The sequence below is a fragment of the Cololabis saira genome, chromosome 21 (genome assembly GCF_033807715.1).
Source record: "Cololabis saira isolate AMF1-May2022 chromosome 21, fColSai1.1, whole genome shotgun sequence".
NCBI lineage: Eukaryota > Metazoa > Chordata > Actinopteri > Beloniformes > Belonidae > Cololabis > Cololabis saira.
In genome coordinates this window covers 3,741,443-3,763,713 of record NC_084607.1, presented here as the reverse complement: position 1 = coordinate 3,763,713, position 22,271 = coordinate 3,741,443, and the positions used below count along the sequence as shown (strand labels likewise).

Genomic DNA, 22,271 nt, shown 5'->3' with positions numbered 1-22,271 from the left:
ATGTTGGTGTATGAAATGTGTCATAAATGAACCTTCCATGTGGTTGTTTCTTTGTCATTTGTAAGAGATCAAGAAGGGAACGTTTAGCAACGATGACATCATTCAGGATAAAACTGACATGTGTAGGTGTTTTTCTTGGTGTCTGGCTCAGATAGACGGGCTGGAGACCCCCACTCATAGAAAAACAAGAACAGCTCCCTTTAGGAGATAAAAAGACTGTAGGAGCAGTTTTAGGTGTGATTTTATCTCCTACTGTGGCAGGGTGGAGGAGCTGCAGCCACTCAGGCTGACGGGACACAGGTGTGGTCCTATTCCTATTCTAAAGAGGACTGGGAGACTGCAGCTGGGTCGGACTGAGAAGCTGCTGCAGAGAAGCAGAAACTGCTAGTCGTGGTGCTTGTGCACGTGTGGTGGTGTCGTATGTGACAATAAAAGGGTTCTGCACAAAACTCTGTGTCTTCTCTATCCTGTCGGTCGGGCCCCCGTAGCACTCGCCCTGCTACACCTACCTCTGTGGTTTCAGACAAATGTACCTTCGGCTGAAAAATATTTTGCACGATTTAATAAAGCTTGTATTAACACTTGATTTTGTTCTAGTTTAATGTCTCAAATTTAAAAGTACTAGTGCAGATTTAGAGCTTTATTCAGGTGAAGCTAAGAACAGGTAAGTCTCCAACCTGGACTTAAATAAGTGTTTCAGCTGATCTGAGGTTTCTGGGAGTTTGTTCCAGACTTGTGGAGCATAGAAGCTGAATGCAGCCTCTCCATGTCTGGCTCTGACTCTGGAACTGATAAAAAAAACCAGATCCAGACGACCTGAGGGGTCTGGAAGGTTCATACTGGGTCAGGAGGTCCTGGACCATTCAGATCTTTCTAGACCAGCATCAGAACTTTAAAGTCTGTCCTCTGATGGTAGGTGCAGGTAGCCAGTTTTGTTTTTGCTTAACTGGAGAAAGTTGTGGCACATTCAGTCAATCTCCTCAATCACCAAAAACCTGTACAGGGCCTCGGTCTCCTGGTGATTTTGCAATATATATCTGCGTGTCATCTGCATAGCTATGGTAGTTTATTTTGTTGTTTATAATCTGTGCAGTGGGAGCACCGATTAATTGGCAGGAGTTTCTTCTGTTCTGGTACCGTCAATGGGAACGGGAACTGGATTCTCACTGCAAAACACTGCGATGATGATAAAATGTAAGTATCCCAAACTGTAGTTTGAAATGAACTGGACTCTTCTGCTCACGTTAAACGTTAGTTTTATGCAAACTGTTGGTATCAGAGCTTTTCTGAGACACAGAAGACACTGAGTTCTTCTGTCTTCATTTGGTTATTTATCTTAACTCCATCCAACGGTGGATTCCTGCAGCATCCATGGTGTCATCAGGGAGGGATGTGGAGGCGTTGACCGTATGGAGCCCTGAGACGAGTGTGTCAGCAGATGATTGGCCGATCACAGATGAGATATGAGGACTTTAAAACAGCCCTCTGTTCTGACCAGAGCATCTTCTTCTGGAGGAAAACCGTCTCAGACTTCTCTTCTTTCAGTTCCAAGGGCTGCTAAACATGTGTTCATTCATTCAACTTTACAGAGTTTTGCGGGTTTTACATCGCGTTTGGTCAGATCTGGCAACCTTGCTGCAGCCAATGCCAACCTCAAATCAATGTCTTTTGCACCGCTAACGGAGAAGAGTGTTGTATTGTGAGTGACATAGTATTGTGTGCGTGTGAGTGAGAGTTTTGTGTCAAATGCTTCAAGTAACACAAGTGAGCTTACGTTTCAAGTGTTTGTGCATTCATATTGTTACATTGTTATATTGGGTTTAAGACCAATTCACAAATTCATAACTATAATACCAGACAATTTGAGGATCTCCATTCTTCATTCAGTCGTACCAATAGCAGTCAGTTCTCCATCAAAGACAGAGGTTCCTCACTCTGGAACTCTCATATACTTATCGCAAAATCTTCACTGTCTATTAATAGTTTTAAACAGAGATTGAAGACCAGCCTTATTGATCAAGCGTCTAGAAGTGCTTCCACTTAATGTGGACTCACTTCTGCACGTGCACACCGAGAAATTGTCTGTTTATATCCATCTTTTTTTAACGCAGTTTTTTTTGTTTTTTTGTTCTTGCTATTATTTCAATACAATGTATTTTTCTTGGTGAGAACTTTGAATAAGCCCATTTAGGGCTTCCTTTCTCACCTGCACATATTTTCATGCTTTTTATGTTCATTTAAACTTTTGTACCGTTTTTTTATGTTGTGCAAATAAACAAATCAAATCAAGTGTGTGACTTGTCTTTTTGGTCTTGAATTTTGGAACACAGTTTAAAAAATGTTTGAAAGAAAAGGTGAAATATTTAAGATTTAATTTCTACAAAGGCTAATTTGAATTTTGAAACCTGTGTTGACCTTTTTTTAATAAATTATATTTCAAGGACTTTATACATCTATCCCAGCAAGTTATTCATTGCACACAAGCCACGCTGTTTGACACACAATCCAAAGCGTTTGATTGTATTTATCAGCACCACGGATAGTGGACACCCACTTCAAATAATGATATAACATGACAAAGTCCAACAAACCACAAGAACAAAAACATAGCCTAATAAAACGTATTGTGTGCGTGTGAGTGAGAGTTTGGTGTCAAGTGCTTCAAGTAACATAAGTGAGCTTACGTTTCAAGTGTTTGTGCATTCACATTGTTACATCGTTACAGGACTGTCAGAAAATTGGAATATTTGTCACGATTCAGACAGACGACCAGAGGACCACAATTGCGTCACACAAGAAGGTTTATTAATCCTTCAGGGGAAAGGGAAGTTGGGAGTGAATGAGGGCTTCAGGGGGTTCAGGGGGTCCAGGTGGTTCAGGGGGTCCACGGTGTTCAGGGGGGTCTGTGTGTGTGTGTTCCCCCGGCAGCGATCACGGGAGCTGGAGGATCCGGGCAGTCCTGGGGGAAACACACACACAACAGAACAGGTGAAAACGGAGCAGTAGTGCAGTCGAGGGCAAAGCAGAAATCGTAGTCGGGGGCAGAAGGCAGGTCAACATTACCGGGGCAGGAGATCAGAGTTGGGGTGGAATCCAAGTCCGGGTCACAGATGGGAGTCAGAGAGACAAGCAGACAGGCAGGGTTCCGGTGCAGGTTTGCAGACGATCTGACAAGGGAGGGCTGAAAGACAGGGCTTTAAATACTGGGAGAGGTTAAGTGGAGAATGCAATACAGCTGTGCAGGTAAATCAGAGCAGAGTGGGGGCAGGTGGAGCTAATTGGATAGAGGGTGGAGTGACAGGGCTCATGACAATATTGTGATTTTTCTGTAATGCAATTACAAAAACAAAACAAAACATGTCAAACATTCTGGATTCATTACAAATCAACTGAAATATTGCAAGCCTTTTATTATTTTAATATTGCTGATCATGGTTTACAGCTTAAGAAAACTCAAATATCCTATCTCAAAAAATTAGAATATTCTGGGAATCTTAATCTTAAACTGTAAGCCATAATCAGCAATATTAAAATAATAAAAGGCTTGCAATATTTCAGTTGATTTGTAATGAATCCAGAATGTATGACACTTTAGTTTTTTTAATTGCATTACAGAAAATAAAGAACTTTATCACAATATTCAAATTTTCTGAGACAGTCCTGTATGTATAGTAAATATACAGCAGGGGCCTCTCCAAACTGTCAGAAATGTAAGAGTATTTTAGGAGTCTTGAGCGTCCTGAGGTCCAGACTGTCTCTGAAACTTTGAGTCCTTGTTCAAGGACACCCCAAGGACACCCCATCATTGAGATCCTGTGTCTGGCTGTAACCATGAAAACAATTAAAAAGGAACCGTTGGTACCTCCCCCCTTTGATTTTAATTTTGTGTCAGAATAATTTACTTCTAATCATCGATATCAGCTGGTCGGGAAATTCATAGTTCCTTTGTTTATATCAGAGGTGTCAAGTAACAAAGTACAAATACTTTGTTACCTTACTTAAGTAGAAATTTTGGTTATCTAAACTTCACTGGAGTAATTATTTTTCAGACGACTTTTTACTTTTACTCCTTACATTTTCACACAATTATCAGTACTTTTTACTCCTTACATTTTAAAAACAGCCTCGTTACTCTATTTCATTTGGGCCTTTAATAAAAACTATCCAGTTAAATTGCTCCATCCGGATAGAGTGAATGTGGTTGTGGTTGTTTCAGATGTTCTTGTCCAGTTTTGTTCTTACATCCGTTCCCTCAGATTCCTGCAACTAAACTTGGATGTACATTCCAATAAAGGTTAGGATAAATGATAACATGAACATGAACGTTTGACTTTTTGCACCATTACAATACTTATAGGAACTAGTCATCATATCTCCTGCTCTCTGAAACACATGTTAATGCTCAATAGTACACATATATGCTTCTTTAATATATTTACATTATACTAAGATGCATTCATTTGCAATGGCTTTTTCCCCCCTTACATTACTTTTACTTTTTTTAAAGTAGTATTTTTAAACTCTAGTATCTATACTTCTACCTGAGTAATTCATGTGAATACTGAAGACACCTCTGCTTTATATAACATAAAAGTGTTTTTTTCTGCGTTCTGTTATTTGATTAACTTGTGGTCCCTGAGCGAGCCCCCTCCCATCTCTCTCCTCCTCCTGAACCGCAGCACCTTGGGAAGCTCCTCCTCCTCCAGGCTGACGATGCCGAGGGCGACGGGGCACCCTGGGGTGCCGCCCCACTGGGCGTGCCAGTTGTGACTCTGGTGAACCAGCAGTAGCAGAACAGATCAGAGCCGGGCCGGGAGGGGGGGAGGATGACCGGGCCCTCTGCAGCTGGAGCCCCTCGTCTCTCCAGGCTGCAGAAACACCCGTCTCATTATCAAAGCCTACACAAGCCCAACAACCGGACTTACAAGCATTAACAGATGTAAGAGCAGAACATTTTAGTTTACTTTAGTTTATTGGTCCTTTCAATTCCCACAAACAGTAGGGTAATTTGTCGTTGTTATACAAAAAAATATATATAAAAATATAATTTTTGGTGTATTATATATATATATATATATATATATATATATATATATACATACAATTTTAGCTAAAGACCAAGAACCAAAAGGTGTAGACTGAAGCCTAAGCTTATGACGCCGACCCTTTTCACAAAAAATGTTTAGTTTTTATAAACTAGTGCAATGACATTAATACACATACATACATACATACATACATACATACATACATACATACATACATACATACATACATACATACATACATACATACATACATACATACATACATACATACATACATACATACATACATACATACATACATACATACATACATACATACATGCATACTGTGTATACATATATACATATATATACATATATATATATACATATATATATATATATATATATATATATATATATATATATATATATATATATGTATATATATATATGTATATATATGTATATATGTATACACAGTATGCATATATATATATATATATATATATATATATATATATATATATATATATATATATATATATATATATATATATATATATATATATATGTATATATATATATGTATATATATGTATATATGTATACACAGTATGCATGTATGTATGTATGTATGTATATATGTATGTATGTATGTATGTATATATGCGTATGTATGTATGTACACACATACATACACATGTCCATAGGTACATGCCTATGTGTATTATCCCTTTGTTTTATATTTATTAATCATTTTGTATTTATAGGTGCTTATTTATTACATAGCCTATTAGAGATTGTTAAAGATAATTCTCAAATTTGTTAAAATAATAATACACATTTTCGGAATAATGATGTTTACTTGCAGCAAGGTAACAGATAATTTAATGTCCGCTCCGCTCCATGACTCAGGTGTGTGAAGAGGTGAAATATTTAAGATTTCATTTTTTACAAAGGGTAATTTCAATTTTGAAACTTGTTTTGTTGACCTTTTTTTAATAAATTCTATTTCAAGGACTTGTGTTAAGGAGGCTGACACCACCTCCACCGTTAAAACCAAACTTAAAACCTTTCTGTTTAGTAAGGCTTGTGTTAGTAAACCTCTAATTGGTGTAAACTCTAGTGTGTTAGAGTCAGTAGTCATAGTTGCAGCTACAGAACAAGACTATAATAGTTAGTCTCAAATATAGCTTGGTGGTAGATATGCTGCTATAGGCTTATGCTGCAGGGGGGACATGATCCGCTGGGCGGTGCCTCTCACCCTTCTTCTCTTCTCTTCTTCCCTTCTTCCCTTCTCCATTTCATTTTTATTTATTATAAATATCTCATAGCCATCATTTTTGTCCATCGTTCCTGTAGTTTCTTGTGCTGGCCCCTTTTTTCTCTTTTGTGCATGTTTGCAGGCCGGAGCTTCAGGAGTTGCGTGCTGGCCTCTGGTCATCCCGTTGCTGCTCCCACCTGCCTGCGTGGATGTCTGCTGTGTGCTGCAGACGTTTTTTCTTGTCACTGTTTGCAGCAATATTTGTTTGAAACAAACAGACCTCCCCTCCTGGAACCACAGCTTCCCTGTCACACCTCAGAGCATCATCTTCCACCTCCGTCACGGATCTTGCTGCTGCTCCATCGTTGTCTTGTAATGGAAAATTTTGGTATAACACTGTCTGTTGCCTGTTTTCATTCCTATGCCAAGGTCATGTTCCTTTGACACAGATCATGGCACGGTTGCCAGGGTGATGGGTGATGTTTTGTCTTTTCCTGCTCTCAACTATAAAATAACCTGTCGCTAATCTTCTTCAGCGCACTCAGGACTGTCGGTTCATGTGACCGGTTGGACTGTGTGGCTCCGTTCAATTGAATGTTTGTCCTCTTTTCATTAAATCTTCGAAAGACAGCTGAGGTGTCCTGACATTCTTTTTGAACAACAATTTTTGCCACCACAATTTTGGCGACCACGAAGGGACCTCATCTGTGCCGGATTTTTTCCTTCTCTCCTCCGGAATCGAAGGTGTTTTAAGCATGCAACAACCTCGTACTCCCCCATCAAGTGAAGGTCGAGGAGAGGGCCTCTCGTCCGGAGGGGGGTTGGGAAGGTCCCCGCACCGACTGGGGTCGAACGAACCCGGTGGCTTCAGAAACGCCTCACTGTTCTTTTGGGTGAGTTTTGGAAAGAAAACGGCCGAAATAAGGTGCGCGCTAACGTCTCCTCTCTGCCTATTCAGCTGATGTTGCCGGTAGTCCAAGTATTTGGAACCGGGGAGGGCTGGTCCAGCCAGGGTCTGAGGACCTTGGGCTGTTTTATTACTGACCTAGGAGTTAGTGATCGAAGGGCCAGATTTTGTCTGGGGGCGTCGTAGAATGCCTATCAATTCTAGTGGAAGAAGGAATTTTGTTTGTTACTGACCTAGGAGTTAGTGATCGAAGGGCCAGATTTTGTCTGGGGGCGTCGTAGAATGCCTATCAATTCTAGTGGAAGAAGGAATTTTGTTTGTTACTGACCTAGGAGTTAGTGATCGAAGGGCCAGATTTTGTCTGGGGGCGTCGTAGAATGCCTATCAATTCTAGTGGAAGAAGGAATTTTGTTTGTTACTGACCTAGGAGTTAGTGATCGAAGGGCCAGATTTGTCTGGGGGCGTCGTAGAATGCCTTTCAATTCTAGTGGATGAGGGAATTTTGTTTAAGAGAAAAAGACTCGCCTTTCGGTACGACATCAGCTGTAGGTCGCCAGACGTGACGGATCACGAGTGCTTCTGTAGCCGTGGTTTGAGAGGGAGACTACTTCAAGTCGGGAACTTGAGGGCTCTGGATTCGGGGAATCCGAGTATGCCAGACGGGGTCTGGGGGCGGCTAGGATGCCTCATTCAATCCTAGAAGGAGTCGGAGGATTTGTGTTTGTGCTCTGAGCTGTCTGTTAATGTCTGGCTAACAATCTTGACTGTCTGGAGGATAACAAATAATTTTGAGAAATAATTGGAGTTGGAATGTTTTCCTGTTGATTATGTTGTGGGCTTCTGCGTCTAGAATCCGGTTTGAGTTAACGGGTAATCCGAAGTACTACTCTTCTGTAGGATTTAAAAGATGCAGGACTCCAGTCAAATCTGAACCGTGACTTTTTCTAATATATTTTTAATCCAACTTTCTCTGTGAAAGAGCTGCGCGAGTGTTTCCGGCTGTTGTGACGTCACAAACCCTGATAAGCGGAAGACCTTGGTTAGCCATGGTGTTGTTTTTTTTGTGTTTTTTTTTTTTTTTTTCTCTCCTTCTGAAAATTTAGACTCGCAACACGTCTGAGAGGATCAAATAATCAGTTGTGGAGGCCAGTTTTTCAATAAGCCTTCTGGGAGTAATTTTTCCAAAGGACCAGATTTTTCAGCACTAAATGTGAGATATATGATAGTTAATTATGGAAAAGAATAGAACCCACAACCTTTGTCGGAGCTGTGGGTCAGACAACTTAAATTCCCAAAATAAAGAAAACACGAGAAACAGGAAGCCTGAGCGTTAAGCAGCTGGAGGCTTTGCAGGTTAGACCAGTTATCACTCGCTAAAAAGAAAAATGAAAAACAAATTTAGATAGATTTAGACGTTGCTGAGTGAGGCAGACACCCAAACAGACTGTGCCCCAGTGTGTGAAGCTGGACCCGGTCTGGACTCTGCGCCCCCCGCCCCACCCGCCCCCCCCAACTAGCGCCAGGGCCTCAGGCAGAGCTCACCAGCGCCTGGACTTCAACCAGCTGCGTCCGTTTGCCCCCCACTGCCCCCAACTCCACCCGTGGGAGCACCCCTCCCCCATCCTCCCCCATCTTCACCCATCGGAGAGATGAGGAAAAGTGCTGGGAAGACTGGCTGTCTCAAGGACATTTTTGACTGGCAGAAAGCCTGCGTTTCGCCAGGAAAATTGTGAGACTATTGCTGCAAAAGGCTGAAAGAGTGCAACGGGGGGGCAGAACACATTGAGGGCCCACGCGAAAAGGGGGGCCGGACTGTCTAGGGGTGGCGAGGAGAGCCGGTGAGGTGTCCGGTGGAAACGCAGAGGCCGGCTGTGAAGTCTGCAGAACACGTGAGCACCTGAATACTAAATACACATACACACAAGAACCTTGTTTTTCATTTAATAGGTCTGGATTTTATGTTTAATGTCAAAAGGGAAGGGAAATCAGCACTTGTCTGTTTAAGATTAGGTTATGATTTAAGATTATAACGTAATTTATTAATAGACGTTGGAATTGAGTATTGTGTCAGGTGAGGTTATTCATGACGTGTGGGTACACACCCCAATGCTGTTGTAGCTGCTTTCCCGTGATTAGTATCTTCTCAGACGTGGTTATTAATGAATAAAGAACTTCAAGTTACGTGAAGACAATTGTAAAATGAAATAAGTATCGGTAATTTTACTCATGCCGAACTGTTAGAGAGTTAGAGGCTTCATTATAATACTTTCAGCTGTTAGAACAATGTTGCAGGGGCTGGTTTATACTTTTTGTTTATTCTACAGCAGGAAAACTCTTGCATCACATGCCAGACTGGAACGCCTCATTCATGGTTAATTAAAGATGAGGTACAAATAAGATGAAGTGATATAAATGGACTAGAAGCGGAATGGATTCGACCTGAATTCACACGCTATTTTCTCTCAGGTTCGGGTAGTTTTATTTATTTTTTCCTCGGCATTCCAGTCCATCCTAACAGTCAATTTTGTTTGCTGTTGTTTTGATGGTAAAATTTTGTTTGCTGGTGTTTTGATGGTAAAATTTTGTTTGCTGTTGTTTTGATGGTAAAATTTTGTTTGCTGTTGTTTTGGTGGTAAAATTTTGTTTGCTGTTGTTTTGATGGTAAAATTTTGTTTGCTGTTGTTTTGATGGTAAAATTTTGCACGTTTGTTTTGATGATAAAATGTTACACGTTTGTTTTGATGGTAAAATGTTACACGTTTGTTTTGATGGTAAAATGTTACACGTTTGTTTTGATGGTAAAATGTTACACTGTTGTTTTGATGGTAATATGTTATACGTTCACTCGTGTGGGGTCGGCTCGACCTGGGGTCGAGCAGCCGTGGTGACCAGCAGGAGTCTGGGAGACCCGGTGACCAGCAAGGAGGAGGGGTAGCTGACGTAAGAGTCACTCCTCTCGATGGATCTAGGGGACTGGGAACTTTTGTTTGCCTGTTTTGGCTAATGGTTGTCCTGTCCAATATTTTTTGTCTAGTGTTCATGACTGAAACTGTTTATTGAATTGGGGATTCCTGTAAATGCATTAAAGTGGGTTTGAGTCCCACTGAGGGGGTTGGTTTGAAGGTCAGGGACCTTCGGGGGTCTGGGACCCCCCCCTTTTTTTAGCTAGGGATTTAAATTGCCAGATCAACTTGGATGTTGATGGCGTGGCTTCGTGAAGATACTATGTTGATACTTTACTATGTTGACATGGGCCTGAAAAACATAAACAGAGATGTTGAGATTGTGAACCCCCTCATGTATGTGAAATTCAGCATTAACTGCTGATGCGCCTGCGCTCTGTGTGTGCGTGTGTGAACGCCTGGGTGTGTGTAAGCTCCGTGTCGCTTGTCTGACTGCGCGTTCACGCAGGGAGCGTTCACGTGAGGCTGCGTGGATGAGAGAGAGATGTTATCTCATTTTCCTTTCTGTTGACATTTTTTTTGTTAAATTGATACAAGTAAAATAGTTTTTTACTCGTTCTTTTCCCTGTGTGGGGAATTGATGATGTGGAGTTGTCAGAATTGGGTTGATTTACTGTTCGAATGGTTGCAGGTTACTTTTGTGATACTGTATTTGAACCGGATTGTGGGTCAAGGACGTATAAGGCCTTTGAGTAGCCCATTTTTAAAATACTTAAAATAAAGATATTTTTGGCCATTTTCCAAACATTTGAAATGTAGTGTACACGTACATGTATGTGAAAGCTTCAAACAAAGGTATTTTAGTGTTTTTAAACCTACATCTATAGGGCAACGACCCTGGTTTTTGTTGTATGGAAATGGGATTCTTGCCGTTGAGCTGTGTATGATTGTGTATGATTGTGAAAAGCATGTTACATATGAATCATTTTCCTTTATTTTGTCTGTCGTGAAGTCACATACTGTTGATTGACGGTTTCGTCAGGAGTGGGTTTCGTCCCGTAAAATGAGTGCCCGGTGTTTTTTTTTGGATATGGGTCAATGACAAATAAGGCTTCCGCAGAAGGTATTTTTAAAAGAACTCTGTTGTATCTACAATATTTTAAGATTATTGCATTCCAGTGGCCAGGTATTTAGTATCTTTAGCGTCCAATTTTACATTTAAAGACGGAATAATAATTATACAAATATGCAAATGTATGCGTTTAATACAATATCTATTCACATCATAGTTGTCAACCATTTGTTCACTTTAACCTATTATTTATTGGTTTAAATGAAGGTTTTATGTGGTCGCACCACCTGACATCAGTTGTGCCACCTGACTTTTACAGCTAATTTTAAATTAGACGGGCTTCTACTTGGACACCTGTATTGACTACCTTGGCTGTCAAGTTCATACGTATCATTTTTAAATGGAATAGGGAGTTTTATGATAAAATCACATTTTCCTAGTTTTACCTTGGTTGTACCATTTGACAAGTTGGGGGTTTGAGATGCCAAAATGTAAAGTAACATATATTATCTGAATGTACCTGGAAGGTATTCAAACTAAATAGGTTTTATAAAATAAAGTGATATATGTCATAAATTGATTAAAATTATTTTAAAGGGAAATAATGCACCCGGACACCAAAATATGCATGCCATGTCGTTGACCCATATAGTGTTCATGAGCCTACTGTCATTGGCTCTGAGGGGCAGTTTGGAAGTGCTTATTGCAGTATGTTGTTGTTATCTTGGTTGCGAGTGAGTCCTGAGACGAATGCGTTAAAGCTTCTCTGGACCTGTTGACCCATTTTGGCTGAACAGGGGCATCAAGCCGGCCTGTCCGAACTGCAGTTTGTTGCCACAAGGGTTGCGTTTCTGGGTCATGTCATTTCGGGGGAGGGCAGATCCCTCTCACCTGGCAGAATTACGGCCATTCAGAAGGAGAGACGCCAGAACTGGTCATTAAGAAACAAATTATGTAAATTCTGGGCTCCACCAGGTATTGTCGACAGTGGGTCTCGCATTATGCGGAAATTGAGGCACTATTGGCAGCAATTGCCCATGGAGAAGGCCTACAAGCATCAGACCCTGTTACCTGGACTGACGAGGCTGACGACGCCTTCACTGACCTGAAACTGACGTTACAGACGCCTCCACTACCTGGACTGCCTGACTGTTCACGACTTTTCGCCCAGACTGTGGACGGAATGGGGGGTTACATGACTTCAAGTGCTACAGCAAGTTCTTAACCCTTACCCTTTTGCCAACAGCGGATGATGGAGAACCACTCGCAACGCTAACATCCATTTGTTCCCCAAGACCTGAATTTGAGTGATGATGCTGTTGTAATGATGTTGTCTTTGTTCCCCAAGACCTGAATTTGAGTGATGTTGCAATTGACAATGCTGACTTTGATCTTTTTTGTTGTTGGTTCTGCTTCCAGGGCTCCTGCTACGTGAGTTAACATTGCAGGTTTTGCTTTTGGGGCTTTTGTCCCCGATACGTTTTTTTATTTTTCCACAGGTAGACCCATAGCGCATCACGTGGATACAATGTTCCTGCCTACACAAATTGCTGTGTGTAAATGTGATGATCACACTAACAATCTGATTTTGTCTCTCAATGAAATGTTCAAGCTGACGCAGCTGCAAAAGATACTGCGTCCAAACAACCCCTTGTCGCTAAAAGTACGATCTGTCTCCCTGCTACTTCCGTCCTCGGCTGTGACCTCGGTTGAGATTGGTGAATTGTAACTAAGGGCTTTGCACACTGAAATATGGTCCTGGGAGGATGCGGACTGCAGGGTAATTAACAGGGTGTGAATGGGGCCCGACGGCCGATCATGTCTCCCCAAGTATTTTTTCCCTCACTTTGCTTAATTGACACACGGTTTCATGTGTCAAGGGGTGGGGGATGGTGAGTGAAATACGCAATAGGAGTGAATATGAAGACACAACTCGCCCCCACCAGACAGACGTTTCAACATTTGCAGATGGATTTCATTGAACTTACACCCAGTGAAGACAAAAAGTTTGTTTTTGGTTATCATTTGCATGTTTTCTAAATGGATTGAAGCTTTTCCCACAACAAGACAGGACTCCGCCGCAGTGGCCAAGGCTTTGATGCACCTGATAATTCCCAGGGATTCCCGGGGGATTCTGGCGAAAAATCAGTTCAGACAATGGCGCTCCGTTTGTGAGCGCGGCACTGAAACAGGTCGGTGAGTACATGGGCATAGATATAAGACAACATTGCGCCTACCACCCAGCTTAATGTGGTGCTAATGTGGCGCGCCAGAGAAGCAAAAAAATGGCCTGAGCCCCTTTGAAATCCTGTTTCAAGAGACCTTTAAACAGGGATTGGGCCCGTTTAAGAGGCAGCAGCAAGAAACGGGCCTTTGTGAAGACGAAAAGTTACGATATTGTGCAACCTTGTCGTCTGTTTTGTCTGATATCAACAAGCAGGTTAAGGCGGCCCTCCCCAAACCGGCAGAGACGAAACTCCATGACCTCGGAGTGGAGACTACATCGTGGTCAAAGACTTCAGACGTAAACACTGGAAAGCTCGGAGGTGGAACAGACCGTTCCAAGTGCTTCTGGTGACGGAGACAGCAGTCGGGGTTGCAGAGAGACGTACCACGTGGATCCACGCCAGCCACTGCCGACGGGTTCCTGATCCACGCGCACGCCATGCACCTGATCGAGAGGCCACGGCCGTACCATCCCCTTAGGCGGCTCGGATGCGGCCTAAGGGTGGCGACCAGCGTCCTGCTGGTCGTCTCCATAGGGGTGAGGTTGCTTCTGCTGCTGTTGGAGAGCCTGCACGATCACACGTCACAGACCAACTGCACGACATCTCACCTCCCCCTGACCACGATTCTGAGGCGGCACCTACCCCTCTTTGGCTGGTGAGAAGGGCTGCTGTTAACACGACCAACACGACCAACGCGGCGTTGCAGCTACAGGACAACATATGGTTCCGTACCATGACCACTGTGACGAGGCAGCTGACCAACGAGATCGATGTGACACATGTTGTCGGACACCTGAATGAATTGTTGCATTTGCAGAGGAGGTCCTTGTTTTCCATTTCAGGGTGGGAAACTGCACTGTTCAACCTCTTTGCCCCTGAACTGACTATTCTTTTGGGTTTGTGTGTTTTTCTGTGTTTTATTGTGCCATGGGTGAAGAAACTAGTAGCTTCTGCCATTCCCACCGCACCTGGACGGTTTGCCCAGGAGATGGACCACAATGATGAGTGGGTTCCTCCTTCCATGGAGGATCCAGAGCTACTTTAATTTATATTCTGCATTAATCCTTCCTCAGGTTGATGATGTTTTTTTTCATTTATGCTGTTTTGAACTGATTATGAGCTGTTATGTCCTGTTGACAGGTTGTGAGGGAATCAAGCATTAGCCCCGTGGTACGGTGGGTTAAAACATGGAGGGTTTTGCCAGGACATGTGGAGAATTTTGTCATTTTTTGATTATTATTATTATTATTATTATTATTTTACATGTTATCTCATTTTATCTTTGAACTGCATAGTCACACAGTGCCTTTGATTTTTTCTCTTCTCCTTTTCCCTTCATGGACTATTGTGCTGAATGTGATTTGTTTTGGTATTGTTTGAAGTAGATTAGTTTATATTCCATGATGGGTTTTTCCCCTACTGGGGTTTTTTCCTTCCTTATCTATGATAGGGTAGCTAGACAGATTGAGTCTTTTGACTCTCCCCCTTTTTCTAGTGGCGGGAGAGGTTTTGGCTCTTCTGTACCCGTGACCTAAGATCCTCTGTCGGGGTTTCTGTAACTCCCGTGTTGGAGAAGGGGTGTGCTAGCGTTTGGCTGGTGCGCGACAGAGCATATTGGTCGCGGGATAGGTCAGTGCAAAATTTCCTATTTTATTATGGTTTAGCATACAATGCTAAAAGGGGTGGAATGTAATGGAAAATTTTGGTATAACACTGTCTGTTGCCTGTTTTCATTCCTATGCCAAGGTCATGTTCCTTTGACACAGATCATGGCACGGTTGCCAGGGTGATGGGTGATGTTTTGTCTTTTCCTGCTCTCAACTATAAAATAACCTGTCGCTAATCTTCTTCAGCGCACTCAGGACTGTCGGTTCATGTGACCGGTTGGACTGTGTGGCTCCGTTCAATTGAATGTTTGTCCTCTTTTCATTAAATCTTCGAAAGACAGCTGAGGTGTCCTGACATTCTTTTTGAACAACAATTTTTGCCACCACAGTCTCCTTCCACATCAGGAGATGCCGCGGAGTTGAAGATGATCATACATCTGCTTCAGCAAACCCATAGTCGTTAGATTTAAACAATCTTGATGTATTTTGAAGTTACATAAGTTAATAGTAAGAGTTTTTTATTTTTATATTTGTATGTGTTAATAAATTATTACATATTATTATTATAAACGATCACTTGTTTCCTTTCAGAGCAAATGTAAATGTGAAATGTGTTTTCCCAGTACTTGCATGGGTTTTCTCCCAGAGTCAGAATAAATTCAGAGGGAGGACAGTCCAGTAGTTACAAGATGAACTGGCAGCAGGTACAGATCAACAGCAAATAACTGTTTCAACAATGACACCTAACCAGTTAAACATATACCGAATATAAATATTTATTGTTTTAAATATTTATTTTTATTAATAAAAAGTCCAAATTCTCCAATTGCAGCTTCTTGCATATACAGGACTGGCTCAGAAAATTAGAATATTGTGATTTTCTGTAATGCAATTACAAAAACAAAAATGTCATCCATTCTGGATTCATTACAAATCAACTGAAATATTGCAAGCCTTTTATTATTTTAATATTGCTGATCATGACTTACAGCTTAAGAAAACTCAAATATCCTATCTCAAAAAATATTTCAGTTGATTTGTAATGAATCCAGAATGTATGACATTTTTGTTTTTTTTAATTGCATTACAGAAAATAAAGAACTTTATCACAATATTCTAATTTTCTGAGACAGTCCTGTAAATCTTTTCTGGTTTCTCTAGTCTGACTATGACAGTAAATTGAATATATTGTGATTGTAGACTGTTGGTTTGTACAAAATAAGACATTTGAGGACGTCTTCTTGGGTTTTGGGGAACAGTAATCAACAATATTCACTATTTTTCACCATTTTATAGACCAAAATCAAATGTACTTTTTGTATCAGTAGCAGCTAAATATAAGTAGCTATTTACTATAGTAATCTTTAAATAATTTACAGACTGATAAATATTTGAACCTTTTGATGAGTAAGGGAGAGAGAAAAGCACTGGACTGGGGGCTTATACATTTGTGTTGATGGCATTTAAATCTAAATTTGACAGAATAATGATCTTTTAGTGGTAACTTACCCATATGTGTGTGCAGAACCTGCTGAGGTGTGAGCATAGTGGGGGTGGCCTGAGTGAGCGTACGACTCCTGGACTGACGTTTTGTCCCAGTCCGGCCCTGGTTACACAACACGTTTTTGAAGCACAGAAAAGATTTTCTCTTACCGTTTTTTTTTTTGCTTCTCTTTGATGTTTTTGTGACCGTCTTTGTTGCTTTAAGTGTCAAATGTGTTTTTCCCCCTCATCTCCTTAGTTATTTTACATCAGAAATATTTCACATCTTACAGGACTGTCTCAGAAAATTAGAACATTGTGATAAAGTTCTTTATTTTCTGTAATGCAATTAAAAAAACAAAAATGTCATACATTCTGGATTCATTACAAATCAAGTGAAATATTGCAAGCCTTTTATTATTTTAATATTGCTGATCATGGTTTACAGTTTAAGATTAAGATTCCCAGAATATTCGAATTTTTTGAGATAGGATGTTTGAGTTTTCTTAAGCTGTAAGCCATGATCAGCAATATTAAAATAATAAAAGGCTTGCAATATTTCAGTTGATTTGTAATGAATCCAGAATGTATGACATTTTTGTTTTTGTAATTGCATTACAGAAAATCACAATATTCTAATTTTCTGAAACAGTCCTGTATTACTTTAATACTTGGGTCTTGGTGATCTGCTGCAGAACCTTCCTGATTTAAACCTGAACCAAAAGCTGCTGGGACACATTTCAAACATCTCCAACACAACAAACCTGCAAGAGGAGGAATTTATTTGATCTGTGACGGTAAAAATGAATCCAATCAGACACATACATGTGGTAAACATCATTTTGATTAGTTCAACACCAGTAATGTTCTTAGAAAACTGTGTTTGCAGCTTCTTTTCCACTGAAGTAATAAAACATGTCTTTTATGTGACATGAAGGCACGAGAGTCCCAGCTGAGCCCTCCACTTCTTCTCCTACGGCCCTTTCCTCCAAACCTCCTCTCCAGAGATGTAGGTGGCTCTGACATTGAGCTGGTCATCCAGCAGAACCAGGTCTGTGAAACAGGAAACAAACGGTCAAACATTAACTCGGAGGGTGAAGTTTTAAAAGTGCAAAACAAGAATCGAAAGAGTGGCTTAAATTTCATCAACCCTGACAGTGATTGGTGGAGTTGATAAGACATTTTTAACCCGGAGGTCAATGATGAGATGAACTCATTGATGGATCCAGACCCTGGTGGCCGGTACAGGAACCAGGGGCCGGATTCACAAAACATTCTTAAGAAAAAAAATCTTCTTAAGTGTCATTTTTTTTCTTAAGTTCAGTCTTAAGAAGAAAAAAGAGAAGAAGTCATATTCTCCAAAAAAGTAGTTTCTCAACTTTCTTCTTAAGTTTCTTCTTAAGAAAAAACTTAACGTTAAGACAACCTTGACCTGTTTTAAAATTTCTTCTGTGAAAAGGTAATAATAATAATAATAATAATAATAATAATAATAATAATAATAATAATAATAATAATAATAATAATAATAATAATAATAAACCTCTAATATCACCTTTTTCAACACATTTTAGACAAGTTTAGACAAGAAGGTCATAGTTTGAGGATATACTTTGTAATTAATTACACAAAGAGCCTGTTAACTGTTTGTTAACATGTTAGTTAACTGTTAGTTAACTGTTAGTTAACTGTTTGTTAACATGTTAGTTAACTGTTAGTTAAACGTTAGTTAACATGTTTGTTAACTGTTAGTTAACTGTTAGTTAACATGTTAGTTAACTGTTAGTTAACTGTTAGTTAACTGTTTGTTAACATGTTAGTTAACTGTTAGTTAAACGTTAGTTAACATGTTAGTTAACTGTTAGTTAACATGTTAGTTAACATGTTAGTTAACTGTTAGTTAACATGTTAACTAACTGTTAGTTAACATGTTAGTTAACATGTTAGTTAACTGTTAGTTAACATGTTAGTTAACATGTTAGTTAACTGTTAGTTAACTGTTAGTTAACATGTTAGTTAACTGTTTGTTAACATGTTAGTTAACTGTTAGTTAACATGTTAGTTAACTGTTAGTTAACTGTTAGTTAACTGTTAGTTAACTGTTAGTTAACTGTTAGTTAACATGTTAGTTAACTGTTTGTTAACATGTTAGTTAACTGTTAGTTAACATGTTAGTTAACTGTTAGTTAACATGTTAGTTAACATGTTAGTTAACATGTTAGTTAACATGTTAGTTAACATGTTAGTTAACTGTTTGTTAACATGTTAGTTAACTGTTAGTTAACATGTTAGTTAACTGTTAGTTAACATGTTAGTTAACTGTTTGTTAACATGTTAGTTAACTGTTAGTTAACATGTTAACTAACATGTTAACTAACATGTTAGTTAACATGTTAGTTAACTGTTAGTTAACTGTTTGTTAACATGTTAGTTAACATGTTAGTTAACTGTTAGTTAACATGTTAGTTAACTGTTAGTTAACATGTTAGTTAACTGTTAGTTAACTGTTAGTTAACATGTTAGTTAACTGTTTAACATGTTAGTTAACTGTTAGTTAACATGTTAGTTAACTGTTAGTTAACTGTTAGTTAACATGTTAGTTAACTGTTTGTTAACATGTTAGTTAACTGTTAGTTAACATGTTAACTAACATGTTAACTAACATGTTAGTTAACTGTTAGTTAACTGTTTGTTAACATGTTAGTTAACATGTTAGTTAACTGTTAGTTAACTGTTAGTTAACTGTTAGTTAACTGTTAGTTAACATGTTAGTTAACATGTTAGTTAACTGTTAGTTAACTGTTAGTTAACATGTTAGTTAACTGTTAGTTAACTGTTAGTTAAAATGTTAGTTAACATGTTAACTAACATGTTAACTAACATGTTAGTTAACATGTTAGTTAACATGTTAGTTAACATGTTAGTTAACTGTTAGTTAACATGTTAGTTAACATGTTAGTTAACTGTTAGTTAACATGTTAGTTAACATGTTAACTAACTGTTAGTTAACATGTTAGTTAACATGTTAGTTAACATGTTAGTTAACTGTTAGTTAACTGTTAGTTAACATGTTAACTAACTGTTAGTTAACATGTTAGTTAACATGTTAGTTAACATGTTAGTTAACTGTTAGTTAACTGTTAGTTAACATGTTAGTTAACATGTTAGTTAACATGTTAGTTAACTGTTAGTTAACTGTTAGTTAACTGTTTGTTAACATGTTAGTTAACATGTTAGTTAACTGTTAGTTAACTGTTTGTTAACATGTTAGTTAACATGTTAGTTAACTGTTAGTTAACATGTTAGTTAACATGTTAGTTAACATGTTAGTTAACTGTTTGTTAACTGTTTGTTAACATGTTAGTTAACATGTTAGTTAACTGTTTGTTAACATGTTAGTTAACATGTTAACTAACATGTTAACTAACATGTTAGTTAACTGTTAGTTAACTGTTTGTTAACATGTTAGTTAACTGTTAGTTAACTGTTAGTTAACATGTTAGTTAACTGTTAGTTAACATGTTAGTTAACTGCTTGTTAACATGTTAGTTAACATGTTAGTTAACATGTTAGTTAACATGTTAGTTAACTGTTTGTTAACATGTTAGTTAACATGTTAGTTAACATGTTAGTTAACATGTTAGTTAACATGTTAACTGTTTGTTAACATGTTAGTTAACATGTTAGTTAACTGTTTGTTAACATGTTAGTTAACATGTTAGTTAACATGTTAGTTAACTGTTTGTTAACATGTTAGTTAACATGTTAGTTAACTGTTTGTTAACATGTTAGTTAACTGTTTGTTAACTGTTAGTTAACATGTTAGTTAACTGTTTGTTAACATGTTAGTTAACATGTTTGTTAACATGTTAGTTAACTGTTTGTTAACATGTTAGTTAACATGTTAGTTAACTGTTTGTTAACATGTTAGTTAACATGTTAGTTAACATGTTAGTTAACTGTTAGTTAACATGTTAGTTAACATGTTAGTTAACTGTTAGTTAACATGTTAGTTAACATGTTAGTTAACATGTTAGTTAACATGTTAGTTAACTGTTAGTTAACATGTTAGTTAACTGTTAGTTAACATGTTAGTTAACATGTTAGTTAACATGTTTGTTAACATGTTAGTTAACATGTTAGTTAACTGTTAGTTAACATGTTAGTTAACTGTTTGTTAACATGTTAGTTAACATGTTAGTTAACATGTTAGTTAACTGTTTGTTAACATGTTAGCTAACTGTTTGTTAACTGTTAGTTAACATGTTAGTTAACTGTTTGTTAACTGTTAGTTAACATGTTAGTTAACTGTTTGTTAACATGTTAGTTAACATGTTAGTTAACATGTTAGTTAACTGTTAGTTAACTGTTAGTTAACATGTTAGTTAACATGTTAGTTAACTGTTAGTTAACTGTTAGTTAAACGTTAGTTAACATGTTAGTTAACTGTTAGTTAACTGTTAGTTAACATGTTAGTTAACTGTTAGTTAACTGTTAGTTAACTGTTAGTTAACTGTTAGTTAACATGTTAGTTAACTGTTTGTTAACATGTTAGTTAACTAACATGTTAACAAACATGTTAACTAACATGTTAACAAACAGTTAACTAACATGTTAACTAACATGTTAACTAACATGTTAACTAACATGTTAACTAACAGTTAACTAACATGTTAACTACAGTTAACTAACATGTTAACTAACAGTTAACTAACATGTTAACTAACTGTTAACTAACAGTTAACTAACAGTTAACTAACATGTTAACTAACAGTTAACTAACAGTTAACTAACATGTTAACTAACAGTTAACTAACATGTTAACTAACAGTTAACTAACAGTTAACTAACATGTTAACTAACAGTTAACTAACAGTTAACTAACATGTTAACTAACAGTTAACTAACAGTTAACTAACATGTTAACTAACAGTTAACTAACAGTTAACTAACAGTTAACTAACATGTTAACTAACAGTTAACTAACATGTTAACAAACAGTTAACTAACATGTTAACTAACAGTTAACTAACAGTTAACTAACATGTTAACTAACATGTTAACTAACAGTTAACTAACAGTTAACTAACATGTTAACTAACAGTTAACTAACAGTTAACTAACATGTTAACTAACAGTTAACTAACATGTTTACTAACATGTTAACTAACATGTTAACAGTTAACTAACATGTTAACTAACATGTTAACAAACAGTTAACTAACATGTTAACTAACATGTTAACTAACACGTTAACTAACATGTTAACAAACAGTTAACTAACATGTTAACAAACAGTTAACTAACAGTTAACTAACATATTAACTAACAGTTAACTAACATGTTAACTAACATGTTAACTAACATGTTAACTAACAGTTAACTAACAGTTAACTAACATGTTAACTAACATGTTAACTACAGTTAACTAACATGTTAACTAACATGTTAACAAACAGTTAACTAACATGTTAACAAACAGTTAACTAACAGTTAACTAACATGTTAACTAACAGTTAACTAACAGTTAACTAACATGTTAACTAACAGTTAACTAACATGTTAACTAACAGTTAACTAACATGTTAACTAACAGTTAACTAACAGTTAACTAACATGTTAACTAACAGTTAACTAACATGTTAACTAACATGTTAACAAACAGTTAACTAACAGTTAACTAACATGTTAACTAACATGTTAGTTAACATGTTAGTTAACATGTTAACTAACATGTTAATTAACATGTTAACAAACAGTTAACTAACATGTTAACTA

The 22,271-nt window shown here is 38.0% G+C and overlaps 1 protein-coding gene across 5 annotated transcripts in view; it reads right to left on the bottom strand.

Annotated features, from left to right (window-relative positions):
• The window catches only part of LOC133422385 (N-acetylglucosamine-6-phosphate deacetylase-like), a 57,146-nt gene that overhangs the window by 17,798 nt on the left and 17,077 nt on the right, over positions 1–22,271 (bottom strand). For 3 of the 5 annotated variants that reach the window (XM_061712359.1, XM_061712357.1, XM_061712358.1), the window contains exon 12: positions 17,259–17,546. The exons of the other annotated variants lie outside the window; for them this stretch is intronic. In XM_061712359.1, the coding sequence (XP_061568343.1) occupies positions 17,528–17,546 (19 nt within the window). In that variant the 3' untranslated portion in view covers positions 17,259–17,527. Of the gene's footprint in view, positions 1–17,258; positions 17,547–22,271 lie in introns of those variants that run through there. 5 annotated transcript variants of the gene reach the window in all.